The sequence below is a fragment of the Dermacentor variabilis genome, chromosome 1, assembly GCF_050947875.1.
Source record: "Dermacentor variabilis isolate Ectoservices chromosome 1, ASM5094787v1, whole genome shotgun sequence".
Lineage (NCBI taxonomy): Eukaryota > Metazoa > Arthropoda > Arachnida > Ixodida > Ixodidae > Dermacentor > Dermacentor variabilis.
Genome location: NC_134568.1, coordinates 43,136,458 through 43,153,513, shown reverse-complemented (window position 1 = coordinate 43,153,513; position 17,056 = coordinate 43,136,458). Strand labels below are relative to the sequence as shown.

The following is a 17,056-nucleotide window of genomic DNA, read 5'->3' as shown; positions in this document are numbered from 1 at the left end:
AATAAACATCACGTGACGCTTAATGCGGTTCTGTTGTTTCCACTTGTTTACAAATTAGTACGAATGATCAACGGTAAAGGCGCTACAGCACATGCAAAAGGAACCTAAATACGCTAGCATATCTCTATGGAGCTTGCTAGCACGTCTCGCTAAATCGTACCTCTACTTCTAGGCTCTCCTTGCGCAATAAAATTTAGTTTTACCCAGAAGTTTTCGCCTTTTCCTTGAATCACTAGGTAGCACTTAGAAAAGTTTACTTCTAATAATTTTAGCAAGTCACTGTGCTAGTTTATTCAACAATTTATTTCAGCTTATTCTAAGACGTCAACTATTGTGCGGAATAATACAAATACAGTTAACATCTGGATCAAGAGGACTCTGGTGGTTTATACTCCCGCCACCACGGGAAGAGCAGAAGAGTAAGAAAAGGAACGCATTAGATGTACTTGGCTGGTTCGCTTGATGGGGGAAAAGAAATGTTTTGCAGATAATTTTGTGTGTATTTGCGATCGCTAGGGTGCCGATTGCTCTGCTAGCATGTCTCGGGGCCCTCCCGTCGCTTCAGCAGACGCCCACAATTACGGCACTTGACTACTTCGCCTGCTGTCACGATATGTAAAAGGTTATTTTGACTTTTTCGTTTTCGGAAACCTGGCGCCGACGGCTACTGGCACGTCCTACTGATCGTGTGGTGCATTGCATGTGGCCCAGCTGTTTGTAATGTGACCGGGCTTTTTCTCGTGCAGCGTGAACGACGACTAAGTCATGGCTCTTCCAGCAGAAGTATTCGCAAGCTTGGAATCATGCGACGGCTGCGACGTGGAGGAAATCAAACAACTTGTGAATGAGAGCCTTGCCAACAGTAGGCTACGTTTATTTTATTCTTTTGTACGCTGCCGTGCCGGTTACCATTCTTACCAGATTATAGTCTGTCCTTGTTTTCATTGCTACCTTAGGCTGGATGTGGGTGTGCAGTCTTGATTAATTTATTTCTTTTCTGTTCTGTCGAAGCTTTTTTTCTTTCTTTCCCCGGCTCACGTGCGCCTAGTAGTTGCGAGGAGGAAAGAAATAGTTGGTATTTACTTTTTAAAGTTGCTGACAGTTTTTTTTTCGTTAACTTTACCTTCATCGAAGTGGTTCGGTAGTAATTCCTAATGTGCATAGTGCATTGAGTCGGGTTTTTGTTTTTCTGTCAACAGACAAAGATACATCAATTCTGTCCACCCTGGTTGAATACTACTTGACATCACGATCTCAGCGGTGTTTGGATGTCTTGGTCGCTATCAGGGAAACCAGTGCCAAGGTCTGTTATTTCATTCTTTATTCTGTGAGTAAGCAACTAATTGCTTTGTTATTCCACTTGGTAACAACCCCGAATTCCACTTGTGATCCCATAACATGCTCTGTACTTCCGTTTTTTGCTTCTGGAAAGCTTTTCATTCTTTATCCCCATAGCGGTGGAATGAAATTTGCCATCCACTTGATTGAAGCAGCACGCTAAAAATGATAACCGTTACAGGTTCCGCGAAAAACTAAACTTTGTGACTAGGAAAAATTTCACCTTGTGTAGGCATCTAGCATGGGACCACAGCGAAATGGGTAGCCCCTTTACTCACCATGTTAACAGATGCCTAGGCTAGGCCAAATTAATTGACAAATAATTGATCTTGCAATTCAAAGCAATCAAATCGACCTTTTGCTGTCACCTGCCAGCCTCTTGGTCAGCCCACTCAGTAGAAGAACTGCTCCAGATTAGTGGGAGTCTTGATTCTAGTTTCCAAACCAGCTAGAATTTTTGCCCGGTTGTAAAGCTTGGTATTTTGAGGAGCCCATATGGGCTCTTCTTTGAAGCATTCGGCTATGATCAGATGGATTATAAATGCCTGTGTCGTGAAACTACCTACCTCTGCGGTTTTCCATGGAAATTATTTGGTTCAATCAGTACATTTAGTGACACACTAAAAATTCGGTACACCTCTGCCCACAAAATGGCACTGCAGCTGCTCTCTGCTGCAATGCATAGTTCACGGCAGATGCCAATATCGAAGGAAGTTTGTCTCTGCTGTGCTGTCACGGAATTTGGCCAGCATAACTGGCACACTGCACACTGTGCAACGTAACAACACACTGTGCATCTTTACAAATTTCTTAGTTGGACAGCTGCATTCTTTTGCCTACATTCCTAGCTTGTTGCTAGCTTTAGGGCACATTCAAACTGGCAATTGATGAAGGTTGTGCAACCGAGTGCAACTGAAGGCAAACACACCCTGTCTATCAGCACCCTGAAATGTCTCGCGATTGGTGCAGTCCACTTCCGCTCGCACCACTGCCACATAAAATAAACGTCGTCATATTCTGGTGACCTGCTTCCACGTTACTTATTGGTTCAGCAGTGTTGGGACTGAAAAGCCAACACTGACCAGAGCTAAAAAATCCGGCAGAAAGAGACTTTCTGAAATTTACACTTTTTGACTCAAGCAACCATTTGCAACCAAGCCAATCACGTGGCCTCCGTGACTCGCTGATCTGAATGCTGCTTTAGGGTGACTAGGCCAGCTTTGCTGTCGTTTCAGGCTCAATTAATGAACTGGGAGATCTTCGTGGCTACATTTGGTCTTTGAGCAACCTAACACTGTCTACCCATTGTAGCATTTGATTGCTGTTAGGCCAATGGCAAATGTTGTTTTAATAAAACTTTGACCACTTTGTCCACAAAACTCATTTCATTTATCTACTGGCACTGCACATATGGAGATGCAACCTCAATATACACCTCTACTCTTTCAGGACCTGTTCGACAAGCTTCACGACTGTCTTAAAGGGAAGACAAGGCATAGTACACTTAAGCTAATCACCAATATTGTGCACAGGCAACCACCTTGGCTTCATCACATCACAAGTCACAAGATTCTAAGTCACATCCTCACAGTCATAAGGGTGAGTGCAGTGTCACTGTGCATGTATATTTGTGGGATACATTTTTTTATTGTAGTGTAAATTTAAACCATTACAGGCATTGCAGGCTTCATAAAGGAAATATCTACTGTTGACATTGATGCACTGATGTTGATAGAGCTGTTCATTGCAAGTTTGCAAAGAGTGTTAGTACATCTAACCAACCACAGCATATTTGAGATGGGAAAAGCTGCATTTTCTTCAGCCCTTTCTTTGTATGTTTTCTTGCAGCATTGTTTTTCTTTAAATATAAACGTATACAATTAAAGTTTGAAGTGGTTGGTGCCGTTATCCAACTTTATGAAATTTGTGGGGTTTCTTGGTTGCACTGACCTGGCTTGTCTTCAGTAAGCAAAAGCTACACACCATAATTGCTAAGCATGTAGTTTTGTTTGCTGTTTCCCAAGTTGATTAAGATGGCAATGAGGTGACTGCCATAGATGACAGAACATCAGCGTGCTTTGAATACATGTGCGAAAGTGTTCTTTTCACCTTTTTATTTATATTTGTGCCTTTCCAGAATGATTCAGCACCCGTGCATATCATGCAGGCCAGCATGATCATTTTTAGTCTCATGCCGATGCTGCCTGTGCAGTTTGGAACCTCTGCTCTTGCAGACACTTTTGATGCTTTCTCAGTCCTGGCTGCACAGTGTACGAAGAGACCTAGTAAGCCAATTGTTTATTCTTTCAATTTGATTTTCCACTAAATTGTCTGCACTTTGAGATTTCATTATTCTACTCGTCTTATTTTACTTTTGATTGGTTCAAGGCCCTTTATAGACTTTAGTGGTGTGGGCTTTCATGGTGCCTTTATTTTTGTTTTTCATCTCGCTTAAAGGCGGCATAAAGTTGGCCACAAGCCCCGAAATGAAAGTGGCATTCCTGCGCTAACCTGTGGTACCGACATTGAGTGAAACTTGTTTCTCGAAAGCAATAACCAGGCTGCATGCACTTGTGTTAGTACTTACTCGTGCGCATGCATAGTAAAAAGTAAGCTCTCTGGTTTCAGGTCACATTCATGAAAGCCACCTGATGTACTTGAAGCTGAGTCTGCAGATTCTGTTCCAATACTTGTATGGCATGTACCCATGCAATTTTCTTGCCTACCTGCGTGGGTACTATGGCAGCCAGGACAACAGTCGTGAGAGGCTTACTGTTTACACCAAGACCATCCGGGTGAGGTTCCGAGATCACCAGGACATACGGCAGAATTACGAAGGCTTTGCTGGAAGTGACAGTTAATTAGTTATTAGCACAGCTTTCATGTTGTGAGAATCGGGCTGAAGCATGTACAGTCTACCAGTACTGGTGTAAACAGCCGCTCCATTTTGGATCCTTTTTTGTCTCGCTATACCCATTGATTAAAAGAAGAAAGGTGTTAGTGCATTCAGGTTCGTTATTCAGCTAGTGAATACCAAATGGTTGAGGTTTCGTTTCATCATAGTAGCACTGCATCATACCTGCAAACACTTTCATGCTTGCCAGTGGTGGGAGGCCGAGGTCACATCTATTATGTCTGACCTCTTGTCATTTGGCCTCACTTTTCTCGGCCTCTCCAGACTGGCCCTGATGTAATTTGTAGCAGACATTTATGTGCTGTACCCAGAACATCGTATTTGATGTCGGGTTCCAGTTGCGTCTTCCAAGCTGTGAGTTGACCTGGCAACTTTGTTCACGCTTTATTTCAGCCACTGCTACAAAGAACTCGTGTTCATCCCCTGCTAGTCACTGCTTCTAAAGATGCTGAGCTGAGTTCAGCTAGGTTTGTAGCCGGTTTCTATTATTTGCTCTTCTTTGTGTGTGCCCTTTGTAAAACAATGAATGCCTTAACATCTTTAATGTGTCTCTTGGGCCTGTTGTATTTAGATTACATGTATAATGAAAAGATACCGAACTTCATTAGTACAATGAAATGTTTGGGAATGCAAATTTAAGAAAGAGGTAATGGGTAGCAAATTGCACCTTCTGTAAAATGCCCCAAAAGGCCTCTTTATTGTATTTCAGTGGAAGAAGACGACTTAGTCCAATCTCAAGCAGGCCACATTTCATAGCCAGAGAAAAACCCAGCCATTGTGTTTGGCTTACAAATGCTGAAGGGGTATTGGGGAAAGAGTAGCCTCCTCTTTCCCCTTGCCTCTAAGCCGACTTTCAATAGAATAATCAAGCAGATGTCTTCCTTTCCTTTCTTTAATGTGCTGGATGTAATAGCAAAACCATTCTTTGCAAGTTCCAATAATCAAATTTCACATTTTATCTTGAGGAGTAGACGTAGGATAGATAAGGTACCCAAACAAATTGTCTGGTGACTCCACCTGTCTTGGTGTCAAAGGTCACTTATCCAAACAAAATAGCCCAGGATTCTTTTCACCCAATTTTTTTCAAGTCTGCCAAATATTGCAGCGATGACACTTGTTGTCAGAACAGTTGAGGTGTTTGAAGTGGCCGTTCTGTCATTCTTGTTCATCAGCCCTCATTGTTAATTTTGCTAAAGTAGCTATGTAAAGACCCATCTTTGCTTTCGCATATTTCGCTTGTATAAGCTCTGCCCCATGAGGTATGAGACGTAGCCTAACCGTTTAATCGTTCTGGATGCGTGAAGCTCATCAGTGCAATCCTGGTTAATTTTGCCTTGTGTGTGTTCATCTCATTAACAGCAATAATCCCGTGTTAAAAGGGATTTGAACGAACCCAGCATGTCTACTCAGCAGGGCTGCTTATTTTTTCTTCTACTACACAGGCGACTGCAGTGCCAGCATGTGAAGTCTGCAGTTATTTCACTTTTTTTCTTTTTTTCTTACATAAATGTTGGCACTTTTTCAGCAGCTCGATGGCCGCGTTGATTCAGTCTTCCGTGTTCCACCACATAAATAAATAGCAGCCATTTCTTCAGTGTTGGAGGGTCGCATTTATTGCGGTCTTTGTTTTCCACTACATAGATGGCAGCACCTTGTCAGCATGTAAAGACGATGTCTTTAGAATCGCAACTTCTTAATGGCTTTTGGCAGATTTGGAATGATAAGGTCTGCCACTGACAGCCTGCACGTGAGTCGGGCTTGTGCAAGAAAGCCGCTGCTCAACTGTGACAGTGAAAGTGAGAGTGAAAGCGATGCACTGGAGTTTTGTTCTTCGAGCAAAGATGGTGATGATAATCTTCGCATCGCTTTTCGTACCGGAAGTGGTGATCAGAAAAGTAAAGATGACATTGACTTGGCCTGACAGTGGGGCAGCATATTCACGTTTAAAACTTAAAGCAAATTTGGTTAGAAAAGCTTTAGAAGGGTTGCCGAGGGAGTGAAGTTTGAAAATAAGCCATAATAAAAGAAAAGCAAATTAAGGTCACTTCTGGTCAAATTAAATAATAACGAAGCAGCAGCAGCAGCTTGGAACATGAATGGCGGTATGCAGACTAACAGAAAGAGCAGAGCAGAGAGTATGCTGATGATGATTTTTTATGCATAGAGCATGGAAATAGTGTGGCAACTATTGCACACAGTAACACATTTTCTTGGGTAAGTTCGTCCATAACTGAGAAAGAAAAGCACAAATAAAACAAGGACAAGAAGAGTGCACAGGACTAATGCTTATCGCATGCCAGTCCTGTGTACTCGCTTTGTTTCTTTCATGCTACTGTTTTACCTTCTCAGTTATTGAGTATGTTTCTTGTTTTATTTTCCAAGCATGTCGTGTGAAAGATGGTAAGAGAAAAGTAAATGAACGAGTCTGTAGTGGAGAATTGTAAAATGCAGCTGGGAGTGTTGGGAATGTATAGATATGGAACACGCAGAATGAAAAGACATTACTTTTTTAAGGGAAATAAATTAAGCTTTTTAATGATTTGTTCACGTGAACCGCAAATCTCGAAGGGCCCCTCACCAGGTCTGGTGTTCTTGAGCTGAGAAGTGCAGTGCATACAATGTGCGCTCGCGATCGTGTCTGCTAAGAATTACATCACTACGCGCTGTAGAAAGAACTAAAATTTCAAACCAAAAGCCGTTTGCCCTTCTCTTCTTGGGCGCCACACTTCTAGACAGATGGATGATGTATATCAGAAAGGGTGCCTTCGTTCATGTATGTGCTGCGACATCGCTCGTAGTGACATGTGGCATTTCGATAATTATTCAAGGCAACATCTGTTGTTTGTGTAATCTGTTGCTTCAATAGATGAATTAAAGTTTAGAGAAATAATAAAATGCACATACCGAATGTCTACGTGCTTTTCTTTTACCTCGCCCTGCAGCAAGAGAGATGTACTTCTGATTCATCTGATTGTTCCCATGCCATGCACTCGCACACGGAGAGAGCGAAACTGTCATTTTCTGCCATGTTCCAGCACACGATCACGCTCTGTGATCTACCTGCGTCTGCCTCAGTGTTCGTGTAGCACTGACTTATACAGCTAATCGTGTCTTCTCGTGCACAGCGCACAAAATTGTGTGCTGCACAAAACCAGCCTCCAACTCCAGTATGGAAGAAAGCAGGGGAGGAATTTCGCTTGCGGAGGCTAGACACGGCGCAAGTGGAGAGAGTGTCCATATTGGCAGCGACGCTCGCCTTGTGAAATCATGGGTTTGCGGCACTGAAATATTTGTGTCTCGGCTATTAATGAACCAATTTGAAAAATTATTGCAGTAGATCACTCCCAAGAGGGCACATAACTTCCAACGTATAGCCAAAATTTGCTATGTGGCCTGGTGAGGGGCCCTTCAAGGGCCAATAGTATAAATGCAGGGAAAGGCAACATTAACAAACTTCATTGCACTAGCCGCCACTCTCCCTTTCAGAGGCATTGCTTATAAAAATCCATCCGTTCAGTCTACTTTTTATTGCAGTTGTCGACTGCATTGCCAACCTAATAGTAGCTGGGTAGTCTCTTTTTTTTTTTTTTTTTTTTTTCAGAGAAAAAATATGCAGCTGAAGAATTTTAGTACTATGATATGGTTAGCGACAGTGTCACAAGATCCCACAAGCTCTGCTGGTGCTCCCAGAAATGTATCTCTATTTCTCGCTATGTGCCTCTGCTAAGTGTACATCTACGCTAAGCTAAAAACACTCGTAGTGTGATGTGGCGTTAAGCCGGGGAATTTCTCGGGCATTGCGCTGCGTCAGAGCGACAAGCATAAGCACAGTGTTGCATACTGTTCTTTCTCATTGCATTGTGAATCCTTGACTCGCCCAGTTTATCATTGCTAGCTTGAAAGAGACTGGTACTGCACTGGTGGCTTTGCTTGATTTTTAATCCAGAACTGTTTTATTCTTAGAGTGACAACCCTGTTAGTGTTTTCCTCTGACCCGCTGTGGTTGCTTAGTGGCTATGGTGTTGGGCTGCTAAGCACGAGGTCTCGGGATCGAATCCCGGCCATGGCGGCCGCATGGCGAGGGGGGCGTAATGCGAAAACACTCGTGTACTTTGATTTACATGCACGTTAAAAGAACCCCAGATGGTCTAAATTTCCAGTCCCCCACTACAGCGTGCCGCATAATCGGAAAGTGGTTTCGGCACGGAAAACCCCATAATTTAATTTTTAATTTTAAATGTTTTCCTCTGCTGGAGTGTGAGTTTAGTACAAATTTCATAAAGTCATAAAGAACATAATGTTCGTACTTGTCACCACATACATGTTTTATGCTTTGAGTACTTAAGTTACGTATTCATACCTGCTTAATGATCGCCTGGGCTAATGAAACACTAAATAGCACATTTGAAATCGCTGTATAGAGTACTTTTACTCATTACTATTGACAGAGTAAGGACAGCAAGAAGTGTGGCTTTGCAGGCCTGCAGTGAAACAGTGCTTCGTGCACCACTTTACTGCTGAAGTGAACTGATGCCTCAACTGATGTACCAGTTACACAAGGTATTTGAGGACACTGCTTTGAATCGCCACAGATATTACCCTTCTCATTCCATCTTTCTAGGTGCTTAGCATCATCTACAACAGCCCCTCTGTCACATATGTAGTGCATTTATTCCAGGGTATCAATGCTTGTATCAATTTTCAGCCTGATGCTGGAAATGAAGCTGTATGTTCCCGTAGTCACCTTACATGCCGACCACAATGACTTGGAGATTGCCACCATGATGAATGTTGCAAAATGGTTTGTTGTCTGGGTGAGGCAAGATTTTGTGGCCAATTATAACCTGTGATAAGGACAATTAAGTTCTGCCAGTGGTCAGGTGACTGTTCAATCTCTGCAGCAGGTGGATGTCATGGTGACCAATAACTTTGAAAAACGAATCATAGCCATTGTGTGGCAGCTGCAAGTGGCAGAGTCGACAAGCTTCCTGGGTATGATTTCTGTAGGCGCCACTCGTAAGTGATGCATTTGCTTGTGGCCACAGAACCTGTGCTGCCCAAAAATGTCCGGTTGCGAACTTCTGCGGCCATGTCACCCTCAATATGGCATCCTAGTTCCGAATATCTAAACCTGTATGCTGCTATGTATGGTGGGCGTCATTGAGAGAGTCTAACAGATAGCTACACAAAGAGTAACACTCACTAAAGCCTGCTATTGTGGAAGTGCTGCCCAACATACGCACTGTCTGATTCGAGTATATAGACATTACCGAAGCCAAATTCAGCCAATAATTGAGGCTGAAGGTAGTGTTATTTAACAGTCTTGTAAAAAGGCAGCAAAAGAGACGCTGCAAAATATTTAGAACGAGTATACTGAACCTTGTCTGAAATATCGATGCTCTTCCTGAAGTCGCCATGTGTCCTCAAATACCTTGTGCACCCGGTAGGTTCTCACTTTTAGCTAGGTACACTATTAACTCTGATGTAGGTTTAAGTGTTAGCAGCAGTGCACCAATGCATTGTTTTAAGCACCTTCAGGTCTGTATATTTCTTTCTTCTGTACAGATCCATTAACTCTTGTTCTAGAAGCGTACTGTTCAGCGTTTTAGCCAGCAGTGTCAATAACACAGCTCGCAGAGCCCAAAACTGTTTGCAGCAGGCATCAGTGTTAGCTGTTATGAGGTCTTTAGGTCTTCTGTGCACTTTACATGAAAAGTGAAGCAAAGGGTGGATATTTCAGTAAGACTTCCTTTTTATTGACCTGCTGTCTTATCATTTTTGTTTTATGTGTAAGTGCTTTGCTTAGTGTGTAAAGGGGCTGCTTTACTTGGTGCAGCTTGTGTAATATCCCCTTCAGGTGCCAGTTCTCTCTATTGAAAATTTAGCATCATCACCTTGTGCCGTCAGAATAATGAAAACTACAGCTGCAAAACAAATTAGGAACTTTCAACCTTCAGTGAGTTTTCTCAAGTTTACAAAATGTGGACTTCATGGGAGAACTCGTTAGAGTAGGGGTGTGCCAGTATTCGAAAATTTCGCATATGGAATATTATGTTTTTAATATTCATATTCGATTAAAAAACTAGGTAGTTGAAAATCTTCGGATATTGGGTTGGATACGAATATTCAAAACAAATCGAATATATTGCTGGCTGTGCGGGAGCAAACGTGGCACTTAGCGTTTGTTTCTATCTATGAAAGTGTCTGATTTAGAGCTGAAGCTTGCAATAATTTCATGCTGCTGGCAAAATTTTGCCTGTAAAGTATGCCTAACTACTGGACATATAAGCTATGCAGGAAAGCCAGCCTCTCAGTAGCAAGGGTCACAAGTTTGCAGGTTCCATCCCCAATCCTGAGCTTATTGCTTGACAGCAAATGCAATGAGTCATGGCTGGTACAGGGTCAAATGCCTCTGAGATAACAGGAAATTGATGCGGTATAATAAGGAACAGGTTGGCGAGAACCGACGACTAGCAGAAATTACACATTTTTTCAAAGCTAACATGAGCCAAATACACAATCTTTTAGTGTAACAGCTTACTAGTTTAATTTTTTACCAATGACACTGTAACTGCAATGTTCCAGCATGTTAAAACAAACCAACTTGCTAAGAAATGCATTCAATATTTAATTCAATATTTGATGCCAAGTATTTGTATGATATTTGCACAGCCCTGCTTTATAGGAACAATATCATAACTTTATTTAGTGCTTTTGAATTTGATGCGCTACCTTGATGTGCACAGTTGTGCACATATAGTGCCTGAAGGGGCTATCACCACTGCTGATATGTTTAGATTCTCATTTCCCATACACATGTCAACAAGCCTAAGGTTTTCTTGTTTGTTTGCTGGAAATGTACCATTGGTGAACTTTGACAGTGATGCACGCAAATTATGGCAGAAAGAAAAGGGCACGTGACATGTATGCCCTGTCAAAGAAAGCGTAATAGTGCACTCGCCAGAGAAAGCGAGACCAATGGTGGTGCCGCACAAAAGAAAATTCTGCTTCGCAGGCCTGGGCAGCCTCATGTGTGTTTCGCTAATGAACTTTAGTGAAACAATTCCATGTTGCGGAACTGTTGTAGGAGATTTTTGCTGCTGTCGTGCTTTCCAAACATTCGCCTGTACAATACAAAGGACGAAAATAATGTAATCATTCCCCTAACGCAACGTTACATTTATGCTTGTGATAATGCAGCCAAGTCTTCGGGTACGAGATGCTGCAACTTCATTTTGCATTGCCGAACCTTGGATGAGTTGCTATACGTGTCACTTCAGATGCACAAAGCTGTGTGCTTCAGCGTGAGAGCCTAGCAGCTGTGTCTCAACTTTCTATGTTGCTGTGAAGTAAGCATTTACTGCAGTGTAGAGAAACTGCGAATGTAATTTAGTATCGCTGCAAAATGTTTCTATACTGAAAGTTTCTGCATGTTGATATGGTGCATAATCATGTAGTTCCTTTCCTGTAGGTGGAAGAAAATGCAGCCGTATGACATCTTGATGGAGTGCGGTCAGCACACACTGGACCCAAACGAACACGTAACCGATAACAATGAAGCTTCTTCGCCTCCTCCTGTGGTTCTAGGTGGAAGCAATGCGACGTCACCACTGCCTCTATTGCAGCCTCCTAAAGTACCATTTGCCAAAGGTACAGGAAGGCAGCAGATTTACGCTGTATTCAGCAGTGTCTCATTCTTTTTTTGGCAATACTTTATTTGTTCAGATGCATAGGCACACATACAGTTGTCTTTTTTCTTTTAATTAGGTAGCTGCCAACTTAGTAACGGTGGTACAAATGCCTCAACAAATTGTGCATTATACTATTCTTCAATTAAATGAATTAAAAATGTGCTTCAAATGTAGGGATGTCGTGGGTATGTGGACCAGAATACCCGACATGTCATGAAAATGGGAAGTTGTGGTCACAAGACATTGGTGTGCGGGGCGGTGCAGTGGTCGAAGAGAAGCCGTGATCGTCTGAAAGATGAATGAATGGAAAACATAGCACACCCAGTGTTCGGTGGCATGGCAGTTGTGTGTCTTGCAACCACTGCACCTGGCCTGATCCATCCGTCAATAGTTCGTAATACCACATGAACACTAATTTTCATTATGTAAAACTAGTGCTTATCAGCAGACCCTAAGCCAGAAAGTGGTGCTGCTTTTGGCACACATATTGAACTGATTGCATTTAAAGTAGATAAAATTAATTATTTGTTGCACATTTGAGAAATTCTGGCACCATACCGTCATGGAGTTAGCAGCTATCTGATAAAACAAAAAAGCGAGATACAGCATTGATGTGTTGGAACCCTTTTAAGAAAGGGGGTGGCAAATATCATTGCAGTCTCTCCCTTCACCTGCGGTGCCTTCTCCAGCTCACCTTAGTTCTGTAGCACCTGAATATCCTGGGTAGGTCCTCTCAGGTTTTAAGTCATAATGGAAGGATGCTCACTCTAATGCTCACTCTAGGTAGTGTCGTTAATTCACAAACACTGTTAAAAATTAGTTTCCCAGTAGCCTCCTTGTTCAACAGGCCACTAGATATGGTGGCAGACCATCCCAATCTCGCTTCCCTCTTTCAGCTAGAGGGGAACCATTGCCCACTTTGCCTCCCCGTTTTGCTTGTGTTCATGTGTCCATTTGTACGCGTGAACACATGCATTCGAGCACAGCCAGCCGTCCCTAAGCAAAGCTTTTCTCGAGAAAAAGGTGCATGTTAGAATTGAGTAAATATGGTATAATTCATTTTTCTGTGACACTGAATTGTGTCGCTCCTTGCAAAAGCAGCACAAACATGTTCAAGAAATCTTGCAGCACAAGCACCATTTGGTGTGTACTTCATGTGCAAGCTGTGCTGGGCTTCCTTTTCCCAAATGCCATGTTGCAGTGTGGCAATCCTGTGCTCCTTGTAAGACCACCACAGTACATGTGGAATGCCGACCTGTCTGCCTGGTGCCTTGGTAGTACTGAGAAAGTTGTTTCGTTCTCGGCAGAGGTGGCGACGTGAAAGTGAGCGCTGTAAAAAGTGCCATGTGTTTTGCAGAATGAAAGTGGACAAACGTCTTGATGCGATCCTTGTTATGATGAAGTCGCACCTGACATGAAAGTACTTTCGTTACATCCAATACCTGTTATAAGTAGAGGCTGGTTTTTAGGTGCTAAAAATGTGGGTTTTAAGTGCCTAAAACAGGCACTTAATGTTTTTCTTGTCTATCGCCTGTTTCACATGACAGCTATTTTGGCCCGAAAGGGGCACAGTGGCGATTTTGGGAGCATCTAAACCTGTTTGGGTGGCTGTGCACACTGCTGCCATTGCAATCGAAACATTTGGACAAATTCAGAAGCAGTGACGTGGAGCATGTGGCATAGGTGGTGTCGAGGCACACAGCAGCTTGCATGCTCAAACTGGCGATGCTTTTTCTAGCAGACGACAGCCAGTGATGAATCAACTGACAGAAAGTTCCTTTGCATGACGTGAAGTGTGGGCACGAGTGCTTATAGTTTGGTTTTGTGCTTCTTTGGTCAAAGTTCACCCGAGCTCTTCTAGAACTAAGAGGCCACTACTATTCTGCTCAAATGCTTTGAGAAGAAAAAGGGACAAAAGATTAGTTAAAAGTTAACAGCTCACCATGCCTCGTTACCAAGCAGTTGACATCTATGTGGCTCAGATAGCGCATGGGCGCCTGGCAGCATTCAAGATAAAGAGCCACTGACACACCCCTTTCACGCCATATTTAGGTAATACAATCTTCTTTGTTACTGTTCTAGATGCATGTGGTCGAACGATTCTTTAAAACAGGAATTGAAAACGAAATAAACGTGAATCAGTGCAGTATGTATTTATGCAAAAATGTGAAGAATTAATGTTGCCCTAGGAGAATGACGAAGCCGGCACCTCTCTCTCGCGCTCTAAAACAGAAAGGGGTGGTCCAGCACCACCTTTGCAGAGAACGGAAACCCACTGCTCACTGGTGCTTTCTGCAAGTGACACTAATCACAGCGACAAGCATCACACGAAGACGTTGCATCTGGAACAAAGTCGCCTCGTTGCATTGCGGTGCCACTGAATCGCTGCGACCACCTTCGCGCAGTCGCTTGCATGTGAAACAGTGTGAACTCTTCACTGGAACTCTTCCTTAAATGCTTTTATTCTGATAGGAATTATGTGGACACTCCAGCCACATTTCTACCATCGCCGTATGGTTCCATATGAGTGAAAGCGTGTGAGGGTGAGCCGGCGAACGCGGTTCAATCTCACATGCACGAGCGAGGAACATGGCCCGGATGTGTGCCCACTCCTGTGGCGCTTGAGGCAGGGGGGTGAGGCAACAGAGGAGGAGCGTTCTTCTCAGGCGGCTGCTACGGTGCCTCAATGTTCTCCTCGCCCGCCGCTCCGTACAGAGTGGACACAACCGCGGTGTCTACTACAGCGTTGGCCACGCGAATCGCGGACGCTGTGGTAGACGCCTTGGGCGGACACTGTAGGGACGCATTGCCGGCATTCGTGTGTCCTCAAAGCAGTCTGCAACGTCCCTAAAGTGCGCGCCCACACAGGCCTCATCTTCAAAGTGATCTGCGATGTTTGTAGTGTCGCTTACTGTCGTTAGCTTCGTATGCACTGTGCTTTCCACGTTTCGTACGCATTGAGCGACAGATGCACGGAGGTCAATTGGCTCGCGGTTGCTACCGCAATTCCTAACTCCAGCGTTTCACAGACAGTTTCCGTGGTCATCGAGCAATGTGTGTTCTTATTTACCTGTGTGCGTGCAACACTGTGCTGGTTAACTTAGTTAAGACACGTCGACGGGCTAGTTGGTTTGAATCCATGATAGAATGTGTATGCGCGACTGAACAAGGACTTAGAAAGAACCAGACACACAAAGACAGCGCTGTCTCCTTGTGTCTGTTTCTTTCTATGTCCTCGTTGAGTCACGCTCGCACATTTTATCATTGTTAATTTAGTTAATAAGCGAATGTTTACAAGTTTATATGGCCAATAAAACTACTATCCTTACTTTATACAGCTATCTACTAACTTGCTATCGCAATTGGTGCTTCGCCATGAAACTACAGTTAACCATAAACCTAACAGGTTTCTAGTGTTTGGTGGACAAAGCTTATAACACATGCACAGCACAATCTACTGTCAAATCTTTTCAAGCTACAGTATACAGTATACCTTTCAAAATTCTGCATCTTTTCTCTCAAATCCTCACCGGCAGTGTAACGTGGAGTTGAGTGTCCTTTGGTGATTTTTTTCTCTGGCATTGCTGATAAGTGTCGAGCAGATGGTGAGAGGCCTTTAAAAGCTCAACTAATAGTGACAGCAGAAGCACTTATTTGCTAGGTCACATAGCCAGGTGCATTGCCATTAGCAACAGCATCTGCCAATGCTTCCAAGCCTTGTGGAAAGAAGTAACTGAATGTGCTTTGGAACAAAGTGCACCCCAAAGAAACATCTTCAGGTGCTACAAGCAAGAACAGGCATATGTAGGGGTAATCGACAAATACGCATTTATAGGCACTGCAAAGTCCATACTTAAATTACTTCCTAATCCATAATTTGTACCATACAGCAAAAGGGTGGTGCCCTGGGGCACAGGAATGAATAGGCGTTTTTCTTTAATCCAGTCTCTAGCTATAAGCATACCAGGTTTTGCAATGTTAACAGAATTTTTAAGATTTCCTGTGGCATTTACACAAATGTACCTATTGAGCTGTAGTGCTCGAAGAGGTGTGTATTGCTTGCGTTGGAAATCAATTTGCATAATTGACAAATTAGCAAAGTTTCAATAAATATCTTTTCTACTAATTATATTGCTGCACATGTAGCAATACACGAATTGAAGCAGCTAATTTGACAAGGGGCATCCACTTGAAATGAACTTTGAAACTAGCACCAGTTTTCAGATAAGCGCAGTCAAACTTGCCATAAAAATGCACAGTTGTTTTACTTACTTTTTAACAAAATGCCTTTTTATGCATTGAAGCTTTAAGGCGGCCGGAACACCAATGCACTTTGTCGCCAACTTTGGGAACACGCAACATGAAACTGTTGTGATCCCCAGAATTGGTTTGAAGTGGATGTGACTTTAAATGTCACCACCAGCCAAGATTCTTAAATTGCAACATGTGGCATGAAGTGATTAGTTCGAAAGCTAATTAGCAAACATTTGTTAATTAGTCGAATATTCATTTTCTTTTTTTGTGTGTGAAAATAGTGTCTGCCTCTGAGATTAATCTAGCTCAAGAAATATAATTGTTACATGTCACAGAAGATTTTTAGAACTTCTGTTAACGATTAAATAACATACCCCATATATTCTTTACATGCTGATATCAACAATTAGCACTTAGATTTACTTTGTTATATCTGATAATTATACATATATTCATAATATTGATGTTCAACTATAGCTTGCTCTAGTATAACAAAGACACTGACACACATTCATTAGCATGTTTGATTGCTACCTTAAAGCTGTGTCTCATTACAATGACTGCCCTGTCCACCTGTGTTGCTGTGGTAGGCGGGATGTCATATCTGATGGCCTAGGCACAATCAAGGAAGCAGCCTGGCGCGTCATAAGATACCAAATGAGCAAGAATGCTGCCACTCACTCAACAATATGTGAACCAATGACTGACTGGAAGTGGGCATGCAATGACCGTGCTTTCCTCATTTTAAACTTGTATTCAGTGCTCTGCAAAGGAGGACCGACACATAATGTCGAGGCTGTATAAACTCTGCTGCATGCTTCTCACACGTAAAAGGATGACTTGGCAAGTGCAAAGGTTG

At 42.8% G+C, this 17,056-nt stretch overlaps 1 protein-coding gene across 2 annotated transcripts in view; it reads left to right on the top strand.

Annotated features, from left to right (window-relative positions):
* Nucleotides 1-239: 239 nt before the first annotated feature.
* Tsc1 (tuberous sclerosis 1 protein hamartin) overlaps nt 240-17,056 on the top strand; it is an 88,088-nt gene continuing 71,271 nt past the window's right edge. Inside the window, exons 1-8 of one of the 2 annotated variants that reach the window (XM_075687025.1) lie at nt 240-442; nt 747-862; nt 1,200-1,303; nt 2,788-2,937; nt 3,476-3,623; nt 3,967-4,133; nt 4,646-4,719; nt 11,724-11,902. In XM_075687025.1, coding sequence (XP_075543140.1) covers nt 766-862; nt 1,200-1,303; nt 2,788-2,937; nt 3,476-3,623; nt 3,967-4,133; nt 4,646-4,719; nt 11,724-11,902 — 919 coding nt within the window. In that variant the 5' untranslated portion in view covers nt 240-442; nt 747-765. Of the gene's footprint in view, nt 623-746; nt 863-1,199; nt 1,304-2,787; nt 2,938-3,475; nt 3,624-3,966; nt 4,134-4,645; nt 4,720-11,723; nt 11,903-17,056 lie in introns of both variants that reach the window. The other variant, XM_075687019.1, reaches the window with a different exon arrangement.